At 39.3% G+C, this 16,634-nt stretch overlaps 1 protein-coding gene across 5 annotated transcripts in view; it reads right to left on the bottom strand.

Annotated features, from left to right (window-relative positions):
- ARHGAP42 (Rho GTPase activating protein 42) overlaps positions 1-16,634 on the bottom strand; it is a 287,887-nt gene that overhangs the window by 13,124 nt on the left and 258,129 nt on the right. For 4 of the 5 annotated variants that reach the window (XM_041730578.1, XM_041730579.1, XM_041730581.1 and 1 more), the window contains 5 exons: positions 14,526-14,685; positions 13,229-13,373; positions 11,495-11,875; positions 10,973-11,129; positions 8,880-8,942 (listed from right to left, as the gene is read on the bottom strand). In XM_041730578.1, coding sequence (XP_041586512.1) covers positions 8,880-8,942; positions 10,973-11,129; positions 11,495-11,875; positions 13,229-13,373; positions 14,526-14,685 — 906 coding nt within the window. The remainder of the gene's footprint in view (positions 1-8,879; positions 8,943-10,972; positions 11,130-11,494; positions 11,876-13,228; positions 13,374-14,525; positions 14,686-16,634) is intronic. The other variant, XM_041730580.1, reaches the window with a different exon arrangement.

The raw sequence follows: 16,634 nt of genomic DNA, 5'->3' as shown, positions 1-16,634 counted from the left end.
AAGGTGTTTTAAATTTCACCAATTTCACCTTAAATGGTTGACTGTTCTCTCCTTTTCACAACCTCCTAGAAAAACTACTTAAATATTAGATTAGATTTGTTCTAATGATTAAATGATTAGATTACCCATTTGCTCAATGACTTGGGGTCTTCAGTAACTCCTAGAGGTGTTACTTTCCTGTTATTCAAAGCCATCCACTGAAATCTCCCACCTGGTCTCTTTCCCAAACATGGCTAGTCAACCTACTACCCACTACTGGTTCTATCATTCTTTAAGATCCAGCTCAAGGGTAACCCTGAGCTCCCCAGAAAGAAAGCAAAACAGGCATTGTAGGAGGTTAATAAGAGAGATGTCCTCAACTTCTATGTGTTGTTCACTTCTTTTTAATGGTACAAGAGAGTATCAGATAACTGATAGAGTACCACTAGTTTATTAATTAGAGGCCTGAATATCTCAGGCAAGCACTTTAAATAATAACAATAATAGTTACTATTGGACACCATCTATAGAGAATTTACCAAGTACTTCAAATACATTACAGTGTACATTACAATAATTTGTCAAATGCAGAATTATGGCTTTCATTTTATATAGATAAAGAAAATAGATTTCCTAAATATGTAACTCCAAAGTTACTACAACTACGAAGTGGTAGACCAAGAATTTAAACATGAGTCTATTTGCCCCCAATGTCAGTTGTGCTCCACTGTGCCTGTCTCTTGGTGAAAAGTTATGACACTGTCAAATGCTACGGGATTGCTGACAAGTAGACTTCAACCTTCAATGTTCTGGTGAGCTCTAAGTTTACGACAGCCTTTAGAAGTTGATTTAGAGTATAACCTAAAAGCATATTAAAAATGCATAGGCTGATTGTTGAACATTTGAGTATATGATAGTGTTCTGATTTTTTTTTTAAATTTTTTTTTTAAATTTTAATTTTTATTTATTTATGATAGTCACAGAGAGATAGAGAGAGAGGCAGAGACACAGGCAGAGGGAGAAGCAGGCTCCATGCACCGGGAGCCCGACGTGGGATTCGATCCCGGGTCTCCAGGATCGCGCCCTGGGCCAAAGGTAGGCGCCAAACCGCTGCGCCACCCAGGGATCCCGATAGTGTTCTGATTAACTTCATTAATAGCTTGTTTACTTAAAGCTTTTAAAGGATTATCTCTTTGATCACAGAACTTGAGTTAACAGATTTAGAGCTTCAAAATAAAAGGACTCCACCTAGTGGAGCAATTCAACTACATGGCAATACAGAAGTAGCAAAGTTAAATCCCTTAAATTAATTAGGGCCTAGAAATGATGATAGGTTCAGAGAAATGATGTTTGCTCTGACATACACAGTACCTAGTTTTCACCAAGGGAAGATGGTGAGGATATTACAGATGGAGTTAAACGCAAGTACGCTGGGATTTGTTACATAAGTTCAGTGCATTAACCAACATCCCAGGGGGATACCAAAGTGGCTCTACTCTGTGAAGTTAAAAACATTAATAGGCCTTGGGGAAAAAAAAAGACAGTGTTATCTCTAGTAACTCCCACAAGCCAACACTGTGTAGGTATTTAATAAACACTTGTCAAAAAAGTCAACATACTTTAAACAGGCAATAAAAATTATTTTCTTTTCAAAGATTTATTTATTTATTTATTTATTTATTTATTTATTTATTTATTTATTTATTTATCATAGACAGAGAGAGAGAGAGAGAGAGAGAGAGAAAGAGAGGCAGAGACACAGGAGGAGGGAGAAGCAGGCTCCATACTGGGAGCCTGACGTCAGACTCGATCCTGGGACTCCAGGATTGTACCCGGGGCCAAAGGCAGGCGCTAAACCACTGAGGCACTCAGGGATCCCCTAGGCAATAAAAATTCTATGGTTGAATAACTTTTTAAAGATTTTAATTCCAGTATAGTAATATACAGTGCTATATTAGTTTCAGGTGTATAATATAGTGGTTGAGTAACTTTTAAAATAACTATACAATGAGACTTCAATTAACTGTGATTCCTTTACTTGATAGCCTTAATTATCCAAATTGGGAAGATCAAAATTGTCTTTGTACATTCAAAGGAAAAATCAAATTTGTTTTTCAAGGGCTCTTATATGCTCTTTCAATAGCAAGCATTTCTTTATTGAATGACTGGGACCTGATGCTAATGGCAAAACAAAACAAAAACAGGCAAATGAGAATACTAAAAAATTCCATTATTTCATACATACTCAAATTAAAAAAAAAAAAAAGCCCACTGTGGATGAGATCAATTTGGAACAGGAGGAGATGAAAGTGAAATCTTAGAAGCAAGCAGATTATCAGCAGCAAGATGTCACCACCTGAAGGTAAAATATGGGAAATCTGAATGAAGAACTGTACTCAAAAAAAGAGCTACTTGGGCCAATCAGCTCTACAGCAACACTGTGAATAAGAATAAGCATGCTTTTCTTTCTCTTTTTTTTTAATAAGCATACTTTTCAATGGATAAAGCTTCTTCCAGAAAAAGTTTTATCACTTTTAAAAGTCAAGAATATACTTTTGAGGAGCACTGAGTGGCTTAATCAGTTGAGCATCCAACTGTTGGTTTCTCTCAGGTTGTAATCTTAGGATTGTGAGATGAGCCCCATGTCAGGCTTAGAGCTCAGTAGGGAGTCTGCTTGAGATTCTCTCTCCCCCTGTCCCTCCCTCCATTTGTGTGCATGTACTCTCAAATAAAGCTTTAAACATTTTTTTAAAAAAAGAATATACTTTTGATCAGAGGAGGGACAAGACGGCGGAAAAGTGGGGTCCCCAAGTCACCTGTCCCCACCAAATTACCCAGATAACCTTCAGATCATCCTGAAAATCGACGAATTCGGCCTGAGATTTAAAGAGAGACCAGCTGGAATGCTACAGTGAGAAGAGTTCGCGCTTCTATCAAGGTAGGAAGACGGGGAAAAAGAAATAAAGACACAAAAGGCCTCCAAGGGGGAGGGGCCCGCGAAGAGCCGGGCTGAGGCCGGGGCGAGTGTCCCCAGGACAGGAGAGCCCCGTCCCGGAGGAGCAGGAGCTGCACCAACCTTCCCCGCGGAAAGGGGCCCGCAGGGAGGTGGAGCAGGACCCAGGAGGGCGGGGATGCCCTCGGGCTCCCGGGGACACTAACAGGCACCTGCGCCCCGGGAGAGCCCCCGAGCTCCCTAAGGGCTGCGGCGTGCACGGCGGGACCCGGAGCAGCTCGGAGGGGCTCGGGCGGCGGCTCCGCGGAGGGGGCTGCGGGGCGGGAGCGAATCCAACAGCGCAGGCCCCGGAGCACAGGGCGCCGGGACACAGCCCAGGATCCGGCCTCCCCCGGGACAGGCAGAGGCCGGGAGGGCCCAGGACAGCGAGGACGCTCCTGCCCCGAGCTGAGCAGATCAGTAGCCCCGCCCGGAGCCTCCAGGCCCTGCAGACGGAGAGCCCCGGAGCTACTGCGGGGGCTGACTCCAGGGCTGCAGAGCTGGCCCCGCCACTGCGGTTGTTCCTCCTGGGGCCTCACGGGGTGAACTGCCCCACTGAGCCCTGCCCCAGGCAGGGGCAGAGCAGCTCCCCCAAGTGCAAACACCTGAGAATCCGCACAGCAGGCCCCTCCCCCAGAAGACCAGCTAGACGGACCAGTTCCAGGGGAAGTCAAGGGACTTAAAAGTACACAGAATCAGAAGATACTCCCCCCTGGTTTCTTTTTTGTTGTTGTTGTTTAATTTTCGATTTCTGTTTGCTTCCCCCACCCTTTTATTCTTTCTCTTTTTCTTTTTTCTTCCTTTTTTCTTTTTCTCTTTTCTTTCTTTCATTCTTGCTCTCTTTTTCTCCTTTTCCCAATACAACTTGTTTTGGCCACTCTGCACTGAGCAAAAGGCTAAAAGGAAAGCCTCACCTCAAAAAAAAAGAATCAGAAACAGTCCTCTCTCCCACAAAGTTACAAAATCTGGATTACAATTCAATGTCAGAAAGCCAATTCAGAAACACTATTATACAGCTACTGGTGGCTCTAGACAAAAGTATGAAGGACTCAAGAGACTTCATGACTGCAGAATTTAGATCCAATCAGGCAGAAATTAAAAATCAATGGAATGAGATGCAATCCAAACTAGAAGTCCTAACGACAAGGGTTAACGAGGTGGAAGAACAAGTGAGTGACATAGAAGACAAGTTGATGGCAAAGAGGGAAACTGAGGAAAAAAGAGACAAACAATTAAAAGACCATGAGGATAGATTAAGGGAAATAAGTGACAGCCTGACGGAGAAAAACCTACGTTTAATTGGGGTTCCCGAGGGCACCGAAAGGGCCAGAGGGCCAGAATATGTATTTGAACAAATCCTAGCTGAAAACTTTCCTAATCTGGGAAGGGAAACAGGCATTCAGATCCAGGAGATAGAGAGATCCTCCCCTAAAATCAATAAAAACCGTTCAACACCTCGACATCTAATAGTTAAGCTTGCAAATTCCAAAGACAAAGAGAAGATCCTTAAAGCAGCAAGAGATAAGAAATCCCTGACTTTTATGGGGAGGAGTGTAACAGCAGACCTCTCCACAGAGACCTGGCAGGCCAGAAAGGGCTGGTGGGATATATTCAGGGTCCTAAATGAGAAGAACATGCAACCAAGAATACTTTATCCAGCAAGGCTCTCATTCAGAATGGAAGGAGAGATAAAGAGCTTCCAAGACAGGCAGGAACTGAAAGAATATGTAACCTCCAAACCAGCTCTGCAAGAAATTTTACGGGAGACTCTTAAAATTCCCCTTTAAAAAGAAGTCCAGTGGACCAATCCACAAAAACAAGACGGAATAGATATCATGATGACACTAAACTCATATCCTTCAGTAGTAACTCTGAACGTGAACGGGCTTAATGACCCCATCAAAAGGCGCAGGGTTTCAGACTGGATAAAAAAGCAAGACCCATCTATTTGCTGTCTACAAGAGACTCATTTTAGACATAAGGACACCGACAGCCTGAAAACAAAAGGTTGGAGAACCATTTACCATTCAAATGGTCCTCAAAAGAAAGTAGGGGTAGCCATCCTTATATCAGATAAACTAAAATTTACCCCGAAGGCTGTAGTAATAGATGAAGAGGGACACTATATCATACTTAAAGGATCTATCCAACAAGAGGACTTAACAATCCTCAATATATATGCCCCGAATATGGGAGCTGCCAAATATATCAATTGATAACCAAAGGTAAGACATATTTAGATAATAATACACTTATACTTGGTGACTTCAATCTAGCTCTTTCTATACTCGTTAGGTCTTTAAGCATAACATTTCCAAAGAAACGAGAGCTTTAAATGATACACTGGACCAGACGCATTTCACAGATATCTACAGAACTTCACATCCAAACTCAACTGAATACACATTTTTGTCAAGCGCACATGGAACTTTCTCCAGAACAGACCACATACTGGGTCACAAATCAGGTCTGAACCGATACAAAAGATTGGGATCGTCCCCTGCATATTCTCAGACCATAATGCCTTGAAATTAGAACTAAATCAGAATAAGAAGTTTGGAAGGACCTCAAACACGTGGAGGTTAAGGACCGTCCTGCCAAAGATGAAAGGGTCAACCAGGAAATTAAAGAAGAATTAAAAAGATTCATGGAAGCTAATGAGAATGAAGATGCAACCATTCAAAATCTTTGGGATGCAGCAGAGGCAGTCCTGAGGGGGAAATACATCGCAATACAAGCAAGCCATCCAAAAACTGGAAAGAAGTCAAATACAAAAGCTAACCTTACACCTAAAGGAGCTAGAGAAAAAACAGCAAATAGATCCTACACCCAGCAGAAGGAGAGAGTTAATAAAGATTCGAGCAGAACTCAGTGAAATAGACACCAGAAGAACTGTGGAACAGATCAACAAAACCAGGAGTTGGTTCTTTGAAAGAATTAATAAGATAGATAAACCATTAGCCAGCCTTATTAAAAAGAAGAGAGAGAAGACTCAAATTAATAAAATCTTGAATGAGAAAGGAGAGATCACTACCAACACCAAGGAAATACAACGATTTTAAAAACATATTATGAACAGCTCTACGCCAATAAATTAGGCAATCTAGAAGAAATGGACGCATTCCTGGAAAGCCACAAACTACCAAAACTGGAACAGGAAGAAATAGAAAACCTGAACAGGTATATAACCATGGAGGAAATTGAAACAATCATCAAAAACCTCCCAAGACACAAAAGTCCAGGGCCAGATGGCTTCCCAGGGGAATTCTATCAAACATTTAAAGAAGAAACCATACCTATTCTACTAAAGCTGTTTGGAAAGACAGAAAGAGATGGAGTATTCGAAATTCGTTCTATGAGGCCAGCATCAGCTTAATTCCAAGACCAGACAAAGACCGCACCAAAAAGGAGAACTACAGACCAATATCCCTGATGAACATTGATGCAAAAATTCTCAACAAGATACTAGCCAACAGGATCCAAGAGTACATTAAGAAAATTATCACCGTGACCAAGTAGGATTTATTCCCGGGACACAAGACTGGTTCAACACTCGTAAAACAATCAATGTGATTCATCATATCAGCAAGAGAAAAACCAAGAACCATAGGATCCTCTCATTAGATGCAGAGGAAGCATGTGACAAAATACAGCATCCATTCCTGATCAAAACTCTTCAGAGTGTAGGGATAGAGGGAACATTCCTTGACATCTTAAAAGCCATCTATGAAAAGCCCACAGCAAATATCATTCTCAATGGGGAAGCACTGGGAGCCTTTCCTCTAAGACCAGGAACAAGACAGGGATGTCCACTCTCACCACTGCTGTTCAACATAGTACTGGAAGTCCTCGCCTCAGCAATCAGACAACAAAAAGACATTAAAGGCATTCAAATTGGAAAAGAAGAAAACAAACTCTCCCACTTCGCCGATGACATGATACTCTACATAGAAAACCGGAAAACCTCCACCCCAAGATTGCTAGAACTCATATAGCAATTTGGCAGCGTGGCAGGATACAAAATCAATGCCCAGAAGTCAGCGGCATTTCTATACACTAACAATGAGACTGAAGAAAGAGAAATTAAGGAGTCAATCCCATTTACAATTGCACCCAAAAGCATAAGATACCTAGGAATAAACCTCACCAAAGAGGTAAAGGATCTATACCCTAAAAACTATAGAACACTTCTGAAAGAAACTGAGGAAGATACAAAAAGATGGAAAAATACTCCATGCTCGTGGATTGGCAGAATTAATATTGTGAAAATGTCAATGTTACCCAGGGCAATGTACATGTTTAATGCAATCCCTATCAAAATACCATGGACTTTCTTCAGAGAGTTAGAACAAATTATTTTAAGATTTGTGTGGAATCAGAAAATACCCCGAATAGCCATGGGAATTTTAAAAATGCAAACCATAGCTGGGGGCATCACAATGCCAGGTTTCAGGTTGTACTACAAAGCTATGGTCATCAAGACAGTGTGGTACTGGCACAAAAACAGACACATAGATCAATGGAACAGAATAGAGAATCCAGAAGTGGACCCTGAATTTTATGGTCAACTAATATTCGATAAAGGAGGAAAGACTATTCACTGGAAGAAAGACAGTCTCTTCAATAAATGGTGCTGGGAAAACTGGACATCCACATGCAGGAGAATGAAAGTAGACCACTCTCTTGCACCAGACACAAAGATAAACTCAAAATGGATGAGAGATCTAAATGTGAGACAAGATTCCATCAAAATCCTAGAGGAGAACACACACAACACCTTTTTGAACTCGGCCACAGTAACTTCTTGCAAGAGACATCCACGGAGGCAAAAGAAACAAAAGCAACAATGAACTATTGGGACTTCATCAAGATAAGAAGCTTTTGCACAGCAAAGGATACAGTCAACAAAACTAAAAGACAACCTACAGAATGGGAGAAGATATTTGCAAATGACATATCAGATAAAGGGCTAGTTTCCAAGATCTATAAAGAACTTCTTAAACTCAACACCAAAGAAACAAACAATCCAATCATGAAATGGGCAAAAGACATGAACAGAAATCTCACAGAGGAAGACATGGACATGGCCAACAGGCACATGAGAAAATGCTCTGCATCACTTGCCATCAGGGAAATACAAATCAAAACCACAATGAATGGATAAAGAAGATGTGGTCTATGTATACAATGGAATATTCCTCAGCCATTAGAAACGACAAATACCCACCATTTGCTTCAACGTGGATGGAACTGGAGGGTATTATGTTGAGTGAAGTAAGTCAATTGGAGAAGGACAAACATTATATGTTCTCATTCATTTGGGGAATATAAATAATTGTGAAAGGGAATAGAAGGGAAGGGAGAAGAAATGTGTGGGAAATATCAGAAAGGGAGACAGAACATAAAGATTCCTAACTCTGGGAAATGAACTAGGGGTGGTGGAAGGGGAGGAGGGAGGGGGTGGGGGGGAATGGGTGACAGGCACTGAGGGGGACACTTGACGGGATGAGCACTTGGTGTTATTCTGTATGTTGGTAAATTGAACACCAATAAAAAATAAATTTATTATTAAAAAAAGAATATACTTTTGAAAATTTCACAAATTTTCATCAATGGAGTCTTTGCTATGCCAAGGGTTATGGCAACTTGTATCTTTTTGAAAACTTGTTTGAAACCCTTCCTTCATGAAGATTTAAGTAAGTGAGGCATCAGTATAACAGTCTGAGGGGCTAAATGCTGGTTACAGACAGGCCCTTTTTTTTTCCCCTCTGAGGAGACAGTGGGTATGGATTTGACCATCTGCAGACCTGAAGGTCAGAGCGGTCAAAGATGACTCAACATGTCAATAAATTGATGTCGCCACTATTTTATTTATTTGCATATTACATTAAGGGTTTTGAGAACTTACCGCCCAGAAGAAATCAGCTTAAGTGAACCAGCATTTTCAAACAGTTGGGCTTTTGCTGCCACACTGAAAGATAATTTTAAAATGCAAGTTCCATTAAAATCTATCAGAAAATCACTGAGTTCAAAGTATAATTCAGGGTTATCAGTTAACATAAACCAAAAATAATTAATTATGAACTATCTCCAAAATTTGACCTGAATTTTATTTGTTTTAGGCTTTAATGTGGAAGAAATTTTTACATCTATTTTCCAGCTCAGACCAGATGTTATAAACCTATAGGTACCTCCCCCGGGGATCTTACCATTCTCATCTTTTCTAGTTCAGAAAACTGTGGGAGCAGTAAAAAAGACATTTTCTCCCATGCAGCTTCTAGCAGTGATACTGATATTGGCTCCTGTGGAGCCATAGGGAAGAATCAAATCATCAAGACAAAAGAATGGTTGTTCATTCTGATAGCTAAGACAAAGTAATTCTAAAATGTTTCATATTTTTTAAATATTTGAACATAGTTCCTAAAGTGAAATGAGGGAACTCTGAATATGTGGCCAATAAATACATTTGTGGGTTCAAATCTTACTTCAAATCATGGGAGGCAGGGCAGGTCTATTTGAGAAAGTGAGACTATATTAAAACTAAGGAACACTGCGGTAATGAGAAGAGTTTCTATACTTATTAGAAGACAGTATCAAATTCCATGAATGATGTTTTAAGTTAGATTTTTAAAGTGTGTTGTATTTCTTTAATTGATAAACCTTTCTCTCAGAGCCTAGCCAGTTGATAATTTGAAAGGTCATTTTACACCTAGTACAGAATATATATTTTAATTTCTACTTTGTCAGTACAATTACAAAACAGAAGCAAATCTTTTCTTTCCCTCACAAAGGATGGGGTTTATATTCTGCTATCTCCCGTTATATACTGGCTTAAAATTTAATGTTGCATAATGGGTAGAACTATACATACCGGGCAGTAGACAGATTCACAAATATAGTATTTGTCTATATAGTGGTACTTGGATTTCTGACCAAGAGTGATAATGTATGTCAAACACACTCTAAAATCATAAAGTTCTTGTCAAAGAAGGTGATGAACTAATGAATTTAAGATACTGTTCCAACAGAAACAGGCTTAGCGAAATGTCTTACTAGACTTTCAATGAGTAATTAAAGTGGTTCCCTAATTTTCCAAGTATTAGTTCTTATTATCTCTAAAATGAGGTTTCTACTACTTACTGTGGAGGGAAGCAAAGGACATTAAGAGATAACATACGTAGAGATGCCCAGTAATAGCTCACATAGCATTTGGAAAGCTCAGTTAAAGTCAGGAAAATAAAATGAAAGGGATAAAAACTTTCCTTTTTAGATTTTGCTTCCTCATTTATCCAAGTTCCCGTTTTCTCTTCTTTGTCCTCTTCCTATTTACATACATGTACTCTAACCTATCTGCCTTTAAATTTCTGGGTCTTTTGATTAAAAGTACTTTCCTTTGCCTTTCACCCTCCTTGTTCTCCATGAGCTCCAGTAAATACTCAGGTAGGGGAGACTTGTGATGGAAAGGAGAGAAAACAAACCCTCACAATCTAGATGGCAGTTGTACTTCTAACAAAGAGGTGGGGGAGCTGGGATATGGGCAGTTTGCTCTGCTGAGAGGTAGATGTCTAGCTTTTACAGAATGTCTAGTTTCAAAGCCCAAAACTATTATATTATACATATATTCTCATAACTTTAAATTGGGACATAGTTCTGCTTGTAAGGCAAATGCCTAAAATCCTATGTGTGTGGAATATATATATATATAATATAATATATTATAAAATATATTATAATATATATAATATATATAACTTATATATAATATATAGTAATGAATAATATGATATATATCACATTACATAAGATACATAAAATATATATCTTAAGCATACTCTAAATTTGTACATCCTTTGTAGAAGAGGGTAGGGTCCTTTAGAGGTTGAATGTTCCCATGCTATAAATGAGGCATTCAGCTGTGGGACTCCTAAGGATTCTTTTGGACATACTCAACTCCTGTGTATCCCGAGAAGATACAACAAATGCAAACTCTCTCTCACTTACACAGAGCCAGGTCGCTGGTAGCCATTGCTTGAGGCAGTGTCTAGCCTTAACCTCCTGCACATTTTTGGAGGCAAGTCTGGGTTTGATGGCGCTTTGGGCATCTCTTTGAAACCTACAGAAGTTAAGCTTTGAATGGATCCACCGTAGCTCTTATTTCCTAAAAAGAAAACCCAAGAAAACAGGCAAGGAGCTATCAGACAAAATAATAGCAGTAACACAGTACATGTGCATAACAAGAGGAAGCATTTTTCTCTAAGCCCAACTGAGAAGGTACAGAATGTTCTTTGAGCACAGCAGCCCATCACGCAGGGAGATCACAATGTACAGTAATTACAAAGACATCACCTCACAGTGATGGAAAGATCGAGGAAAAAAGTCACAGTGCACAGTTTTAAAAATCCCAGCTCAGGAAAAGCATTGTTAGCCCCTTCACCATTAACTTTTCTCTGCTTAATCAAGCTGAATAATCCAGCAGGTGATACAGAGACAATGGCATTTTACTTGAGCTCAAAACTGGTTTACCTTCAGCTGCAGAGATGGACCTAAGAGAGGATGCTGAGGCTCTTTTCAGTCCTGAGAGCCCATAAGGCCCTTTCCTGACCAGGTCTATGGGTGGGTAAACATCCCCTGGGCTGGTGATGGAGGCAACACTCTGGCAATCTGATTCTGCATCCGTTTTGGTTGCATCTTCTTTAGAACTTGATTCAGGACTAGTTGCCCAAATTCCGAGACTTTTCTGTCCATTGGAAGGTGATGGGGATACAATCCAAGGAATCCCTCCAGATTTCTCCCTGGGCTGGCAGGAGGCAGACTTGGTTGTGCTGTTTTGTTCAGAGGAGTGAGAGGACAGAGACTCAATGCTCCCCATGGGTGTGCTGTCTGGGCTGCTGCTATAAGAGTCACCTGAGTGGGTGCAAGAAAACAACAGTGGCTCTCTATTGAGAACAACACAACCCAAACCCTTCCGCTCTCCAACTCGTATGTGCTCCGGGGCCACCTGTGGAGAATTGTCCTCAGTTCTGAAGAAAGGCTTTAAAATATGCATTTCAACTTAGTGAAAGTATTTTTCAATACTATTCAAGGGAGACTGTATATGTACCCTGACCCTATGAAATAATGTTACTTCTTAAAGGATTAGTGGGCCACTTAAATTCAGACAAGATTTGCCTCTAGAGGCACCTGGGTGGCTCAGTTAGTTAAGTGTCCAACTCTTGATCTCAGCTCAGATCTTGATCTCAGAGTAATGAGTTTGGGCCCTGCACTGGGCTCCATGCTGGGTGTGGAAGCCTACTTAAGAAAAAATTGCTTCTGAAAAAGAATTCACAAGTATTAGAATTAAGATTCTTTGATGATATTATAAGAGATCAATGGAAGAAAGGATATTAAAGACGTGCTTCTGTCTTTTTTAACTTTCTTGACCTTAGGTGGTTCTGAGTTTCAATGTGTCTGAGTCCTCCTGCATTCAAAGGCACCAGTCATGTCAGCTGCAAATTAGAAGCTGCTCATATTTGTAAAAGAAAGGACTTTTTCCTTTTTCTGCCAAAAATATAGCAACATAAGAAACTGGCTATGTAACTGAATTATTTTTTAATGTTCCTAAAAGTAAGGTTTAAGAAAAAATATCAGAAAAACCATAATGAACTATTCAAACATATCTAAATTAAAAATTATTGTTTTCTGTTAAATACTGACTTTGAGAAAAAATTAGGGGGCTTGGGGGTATAAAGTTAAATAAAACAAGTTTAACATCCACTGTGTACTCAAGCTGCCACTCACTTCACTGTGGGGCTTCATTCAGAACAGTAAGTTAGGAATAATGTGTAGTGTGGTTTCTCTTTTTATTTCTTCTCTCTCTCTCTTTCAGAAACTCTGATACCCAGGAGATGATGCTTTAAGGACATAATGTGAAAAGAAGGAAGAAAATGACTGCTTTAGCCAGACTTTTTCTTGTTTTCTTCTCTACCACTTTGACAATAGGACAAAACCTGCTAAAAAGTAGTACCTAATGTACTTAATAGCAGTTGCAGGAAAAAAGGGCACTGAGTGAATTATTTTTTTCCCTTTGTAGCAGTAATGAATTTGTTTGTTCAAAGTACCTTGTAACTATATCGACAAAGAATATATAAGTGGTGGGAGGAGTGCTGGATAGACAGCATCGGTAAAATCATCTATGTATTTCTACCCTAAGGTTGGTAAGGTGAGGTAAGGCTAAACCAAAGAATGAAGAAAGCATCTCCTGACTGTAGGCACACTTACTATCAGGCTCTGCCAAGCACGGTGTATACCTGCCTCTGGGCTTCCGGGAACCTGTGGAGAGGCAGATTGCGCGAGTCCTTCGGGATCCAGATCGAGACTGAGGCTGAGGAAGAGGAATACTTGGGTCTGGGGCAGTATGAAAAATCTACATACAAAAAAACAAAATGGACTGAGGTCAAAAAAGTGGGGGAATTGCCATTTTCACCATAAAATGGTATCTGTGAGCTACTAAATAATCTTAGAACTATATGCTATTTAATCAGTTTCATGGCAAAAGACACTTGATACAAAAAAATATCCTAGAATCATAACTTTCTTTTCCACTTACACTGAGTAATGTCCATTTTCTGGGTTTTCTTTTTTATCTTCCCCAATTTCCCAACAATGAATTTCAAAGACTTTCCAATAATTCAAATATGAACAAATGTGTGTGTCAAAACACACTGAGTCTTACTATTGTGATACTTCCTTTCTCACATCATGCTGAATATAACCTGAAGGGAAGAGGCTCAGTCTTCCAAACAGTTCTTTGCTTCTCAGGAGAAGGTACTGTCCTGTAGTTCCTGAGCTCTCTTGGAACATGACAAGCTACAGGGAGAAGTCTGAGCACAGCTACAGGATACAGTCATGTGGTCTTGCATTGTGAGTGCTTGTAACCTTCGATAAATGAGGGATATTTTTCCACTGGCACCAACAAGGGGCCCAGGGAAGGAGTCTTTCCCTACAAGGAGTAGACCAGGCATAAATGTATCACAAATGTTTTGACTTCCAATGGCTGGATTTTTTAATCATCTAATCATTTTGACATTCTCAATTTCCCATTTCCACAGTTATTCTAAGATCTCAATCTTTCAAAGAAACTGTTTAAAGACTAGAGAGGGCTTCAAGTATATCTCTGGAATTCTTTTGTGTTATTGAGAATATTATTGCTGCTGTAAGTCTAATTCCAGAGAGATAAAATGATTAAAAAGAGACTTAATCACCAAGTGAGCCTAACAAATTCTCTGAATATGAGCAAAAAACTCACTATATAAATACTAAGGAAGAAAATCTTGAAAAGTAACTGATATAAAAGGAGAAGAAACCATTTACCTGGAGGATTCTGAGAAGCACTTAAAAACTAAACAGAAAAAAAGAAATCACAGTCCTCATGAAGAAGCAATTTATATAAAATGTACAAGATTGATATTTTATAAGAACCTGAGATTACAATGCACTCAAAGATCATACAAATGGAAAATTCCTCTTTAAAAGCAAGGTACAAGATTTGATACTTCAACATGAAAATTCAGCCTACCTTTTCATAGTGCTCAATCAGAATTTCAACTACAATATTCTGAAATTTAATATTCATCATGGCAGCCACAGTTTCTTCTTGTGCTCTCATTAGAGTTGGGCCAAATATGACACCAAGGTTTGAGACAGTCATGAGATTTTGTTGGCTGTGTAGTGATACTCTGCAAATAAGAGCAACGAAAATAATATATGTTAAATATTTAATAATTAGGAAATGTTCTCATTTATCAAATTTGTGGCATTAATAAAATGTAAAATATGCCACGATAGGTTAATTTTCCCAAGTAGTCAGGTTCAGCCACTCCCAATTGGCATGTATGGTATATAGTCTAAAAAGATGTAAAAAGTTAACATTAGCTAATTAAAAATAATTACAAAGCTTTTTTTCTTTTCTGGGGGGGCCCGCGGGCTCCTTGCCTCCGCACCTGCGGGGCCGCGAGCTCAGCACCTGGTAAACTCTTGGGCAAGTTGGCGTCTGTCCGCCTGGGTCTGGGACCTGGACAGGCATAATTACAAAGCTTAATTAAAGGAATAAATCTTGATATCCAAAATCAACTACAATCACCCTAAAGAGATTATGAGTTCTTAGGGATTCTCTAGAGTACTATAATTCTTATAACAGATGGTTAAAATTAGATTGGTTGGAATTATATTTGAATACACTAAACATATTATTGAGAACCTAGTGCTAGGCATTTCATAGATATTATTGCATTAATCCCCCAAGAAGTCAGTTTTTCCTATTATACAGGTTAAGATCTCAGGATCCTGGGATCAAGCCCCACGTTGGGATCTGAGTTCCACAGGAGTCTTCTTGTCCTTCTCCTTCCCTGTCTGCCCCTCCCATCCACCTCTCTCTCTCTCTCAAATAAATAAGTAAATCTTTCTTTTTTAAAGCACAGAACTCCTAAGGTAAAAATGATATAATCCACATAACATTAAATTAGGGACAGAAGGGGGTTTTCTTAAGCTCTCTACATAAGACAACTGGCCAATGAATGTTTCTATCCTTCCTTTTTCTCTTCCATCCATTCACCCATCCATCTTCTCATCCATTCAAAATTTCTCTGTGTGCCTCCCTAGTTCTGAGCACTATACTAGGCAAACAATAAGAGGAGATATGGTAGCATCAGTGCTGGCTTGAAAATGGAAATGAAAGAAAATAACCTCTGGTATTACTGACCTTAGCAAAAGTTACCTTAGCTCAGTAACTATCAAACTATGAATTGACTAATTCATTTAAAAGTTAGATATATTCTTTTTTTAAAGATTTATTTCTTTGATAGAACATGTGAGCATGCATGAGTTGGGGGATAAGCAGGGGGAAAGACTCTCAAGTAGATTCCTTGCTGAGTGGGGAGCCCTCATGGGGCTTGTTTTCAGAACCTTGAGATCATAGCCTGAGCCAAAATCAAGAGTCAGACACTTAACCAACGGAGACATCCAGGTGCCCCAACTGGATATATTCTTAAGGAGAAACCTCATTCATTTGACCAATCTTCTAGGTTAACCACTGCCTTTTCTCTTATTTCCAGATGTGTTGGCAAAATATGAAGTTTTAGAAAGAAGCACAATATAAGATTATGTTTCTACCTAAGTGTGTATCACTAATGACATTCCAGAATCAAAAGTAAAATTTTATGGGAAATCCAGGATTTTGAATATTCCTAGCACAGGACAGGAAGAGCTGACTGTCTCACTGACAGAGCACTAGCTAAGAAGCTCTTGGTCAGAACAGAAGAAGTTTCATTCCATATTCTCTTTTTATATAACCAAATATTATATATATATTAGTTGCTTAGTATGTATCAGAGAATCTACTAAGAAAGTAGTACGTAAAGGTAGTGAGCCTGTCTGGATTTAAAGCTAGGATCCATCCAACTTGGAAGCTAGGTGCAATCAGCCAAGTTATTTTATATCTTTAGGCTTCAGTTTCTTCATCTATAAATAATTAGGAAAGACCTTTATAGGATTGGTAAAATTAAATAATGTTACAGGAAATATGATCTCAAAGCATTATTCTTCCTTGTAATTAAATTGGCCTTAGATACTCTTGCTCAAATGTAAGAGTTCCTAGTAGTGTGAGTAAACTGGAGTAAGATTAATATTA

This window comes from Vulpes lagopus, chromosome 15, assembly GCF_018345385.1.
Source record: "Vulpes lagopus strain Blue_001 chromosome 15, ASM1834538v1, whole genome shotgun sequence".
Taxonomy (NCBI): Eukaryota; Metazoa; Chordata; class Mammalia; order Carnivora; family Canidae; genus Vulpes; species Vulpes lagopus.
This window is presented reverse-complemented; position numbering and strand designations above follow the sequence as displayed.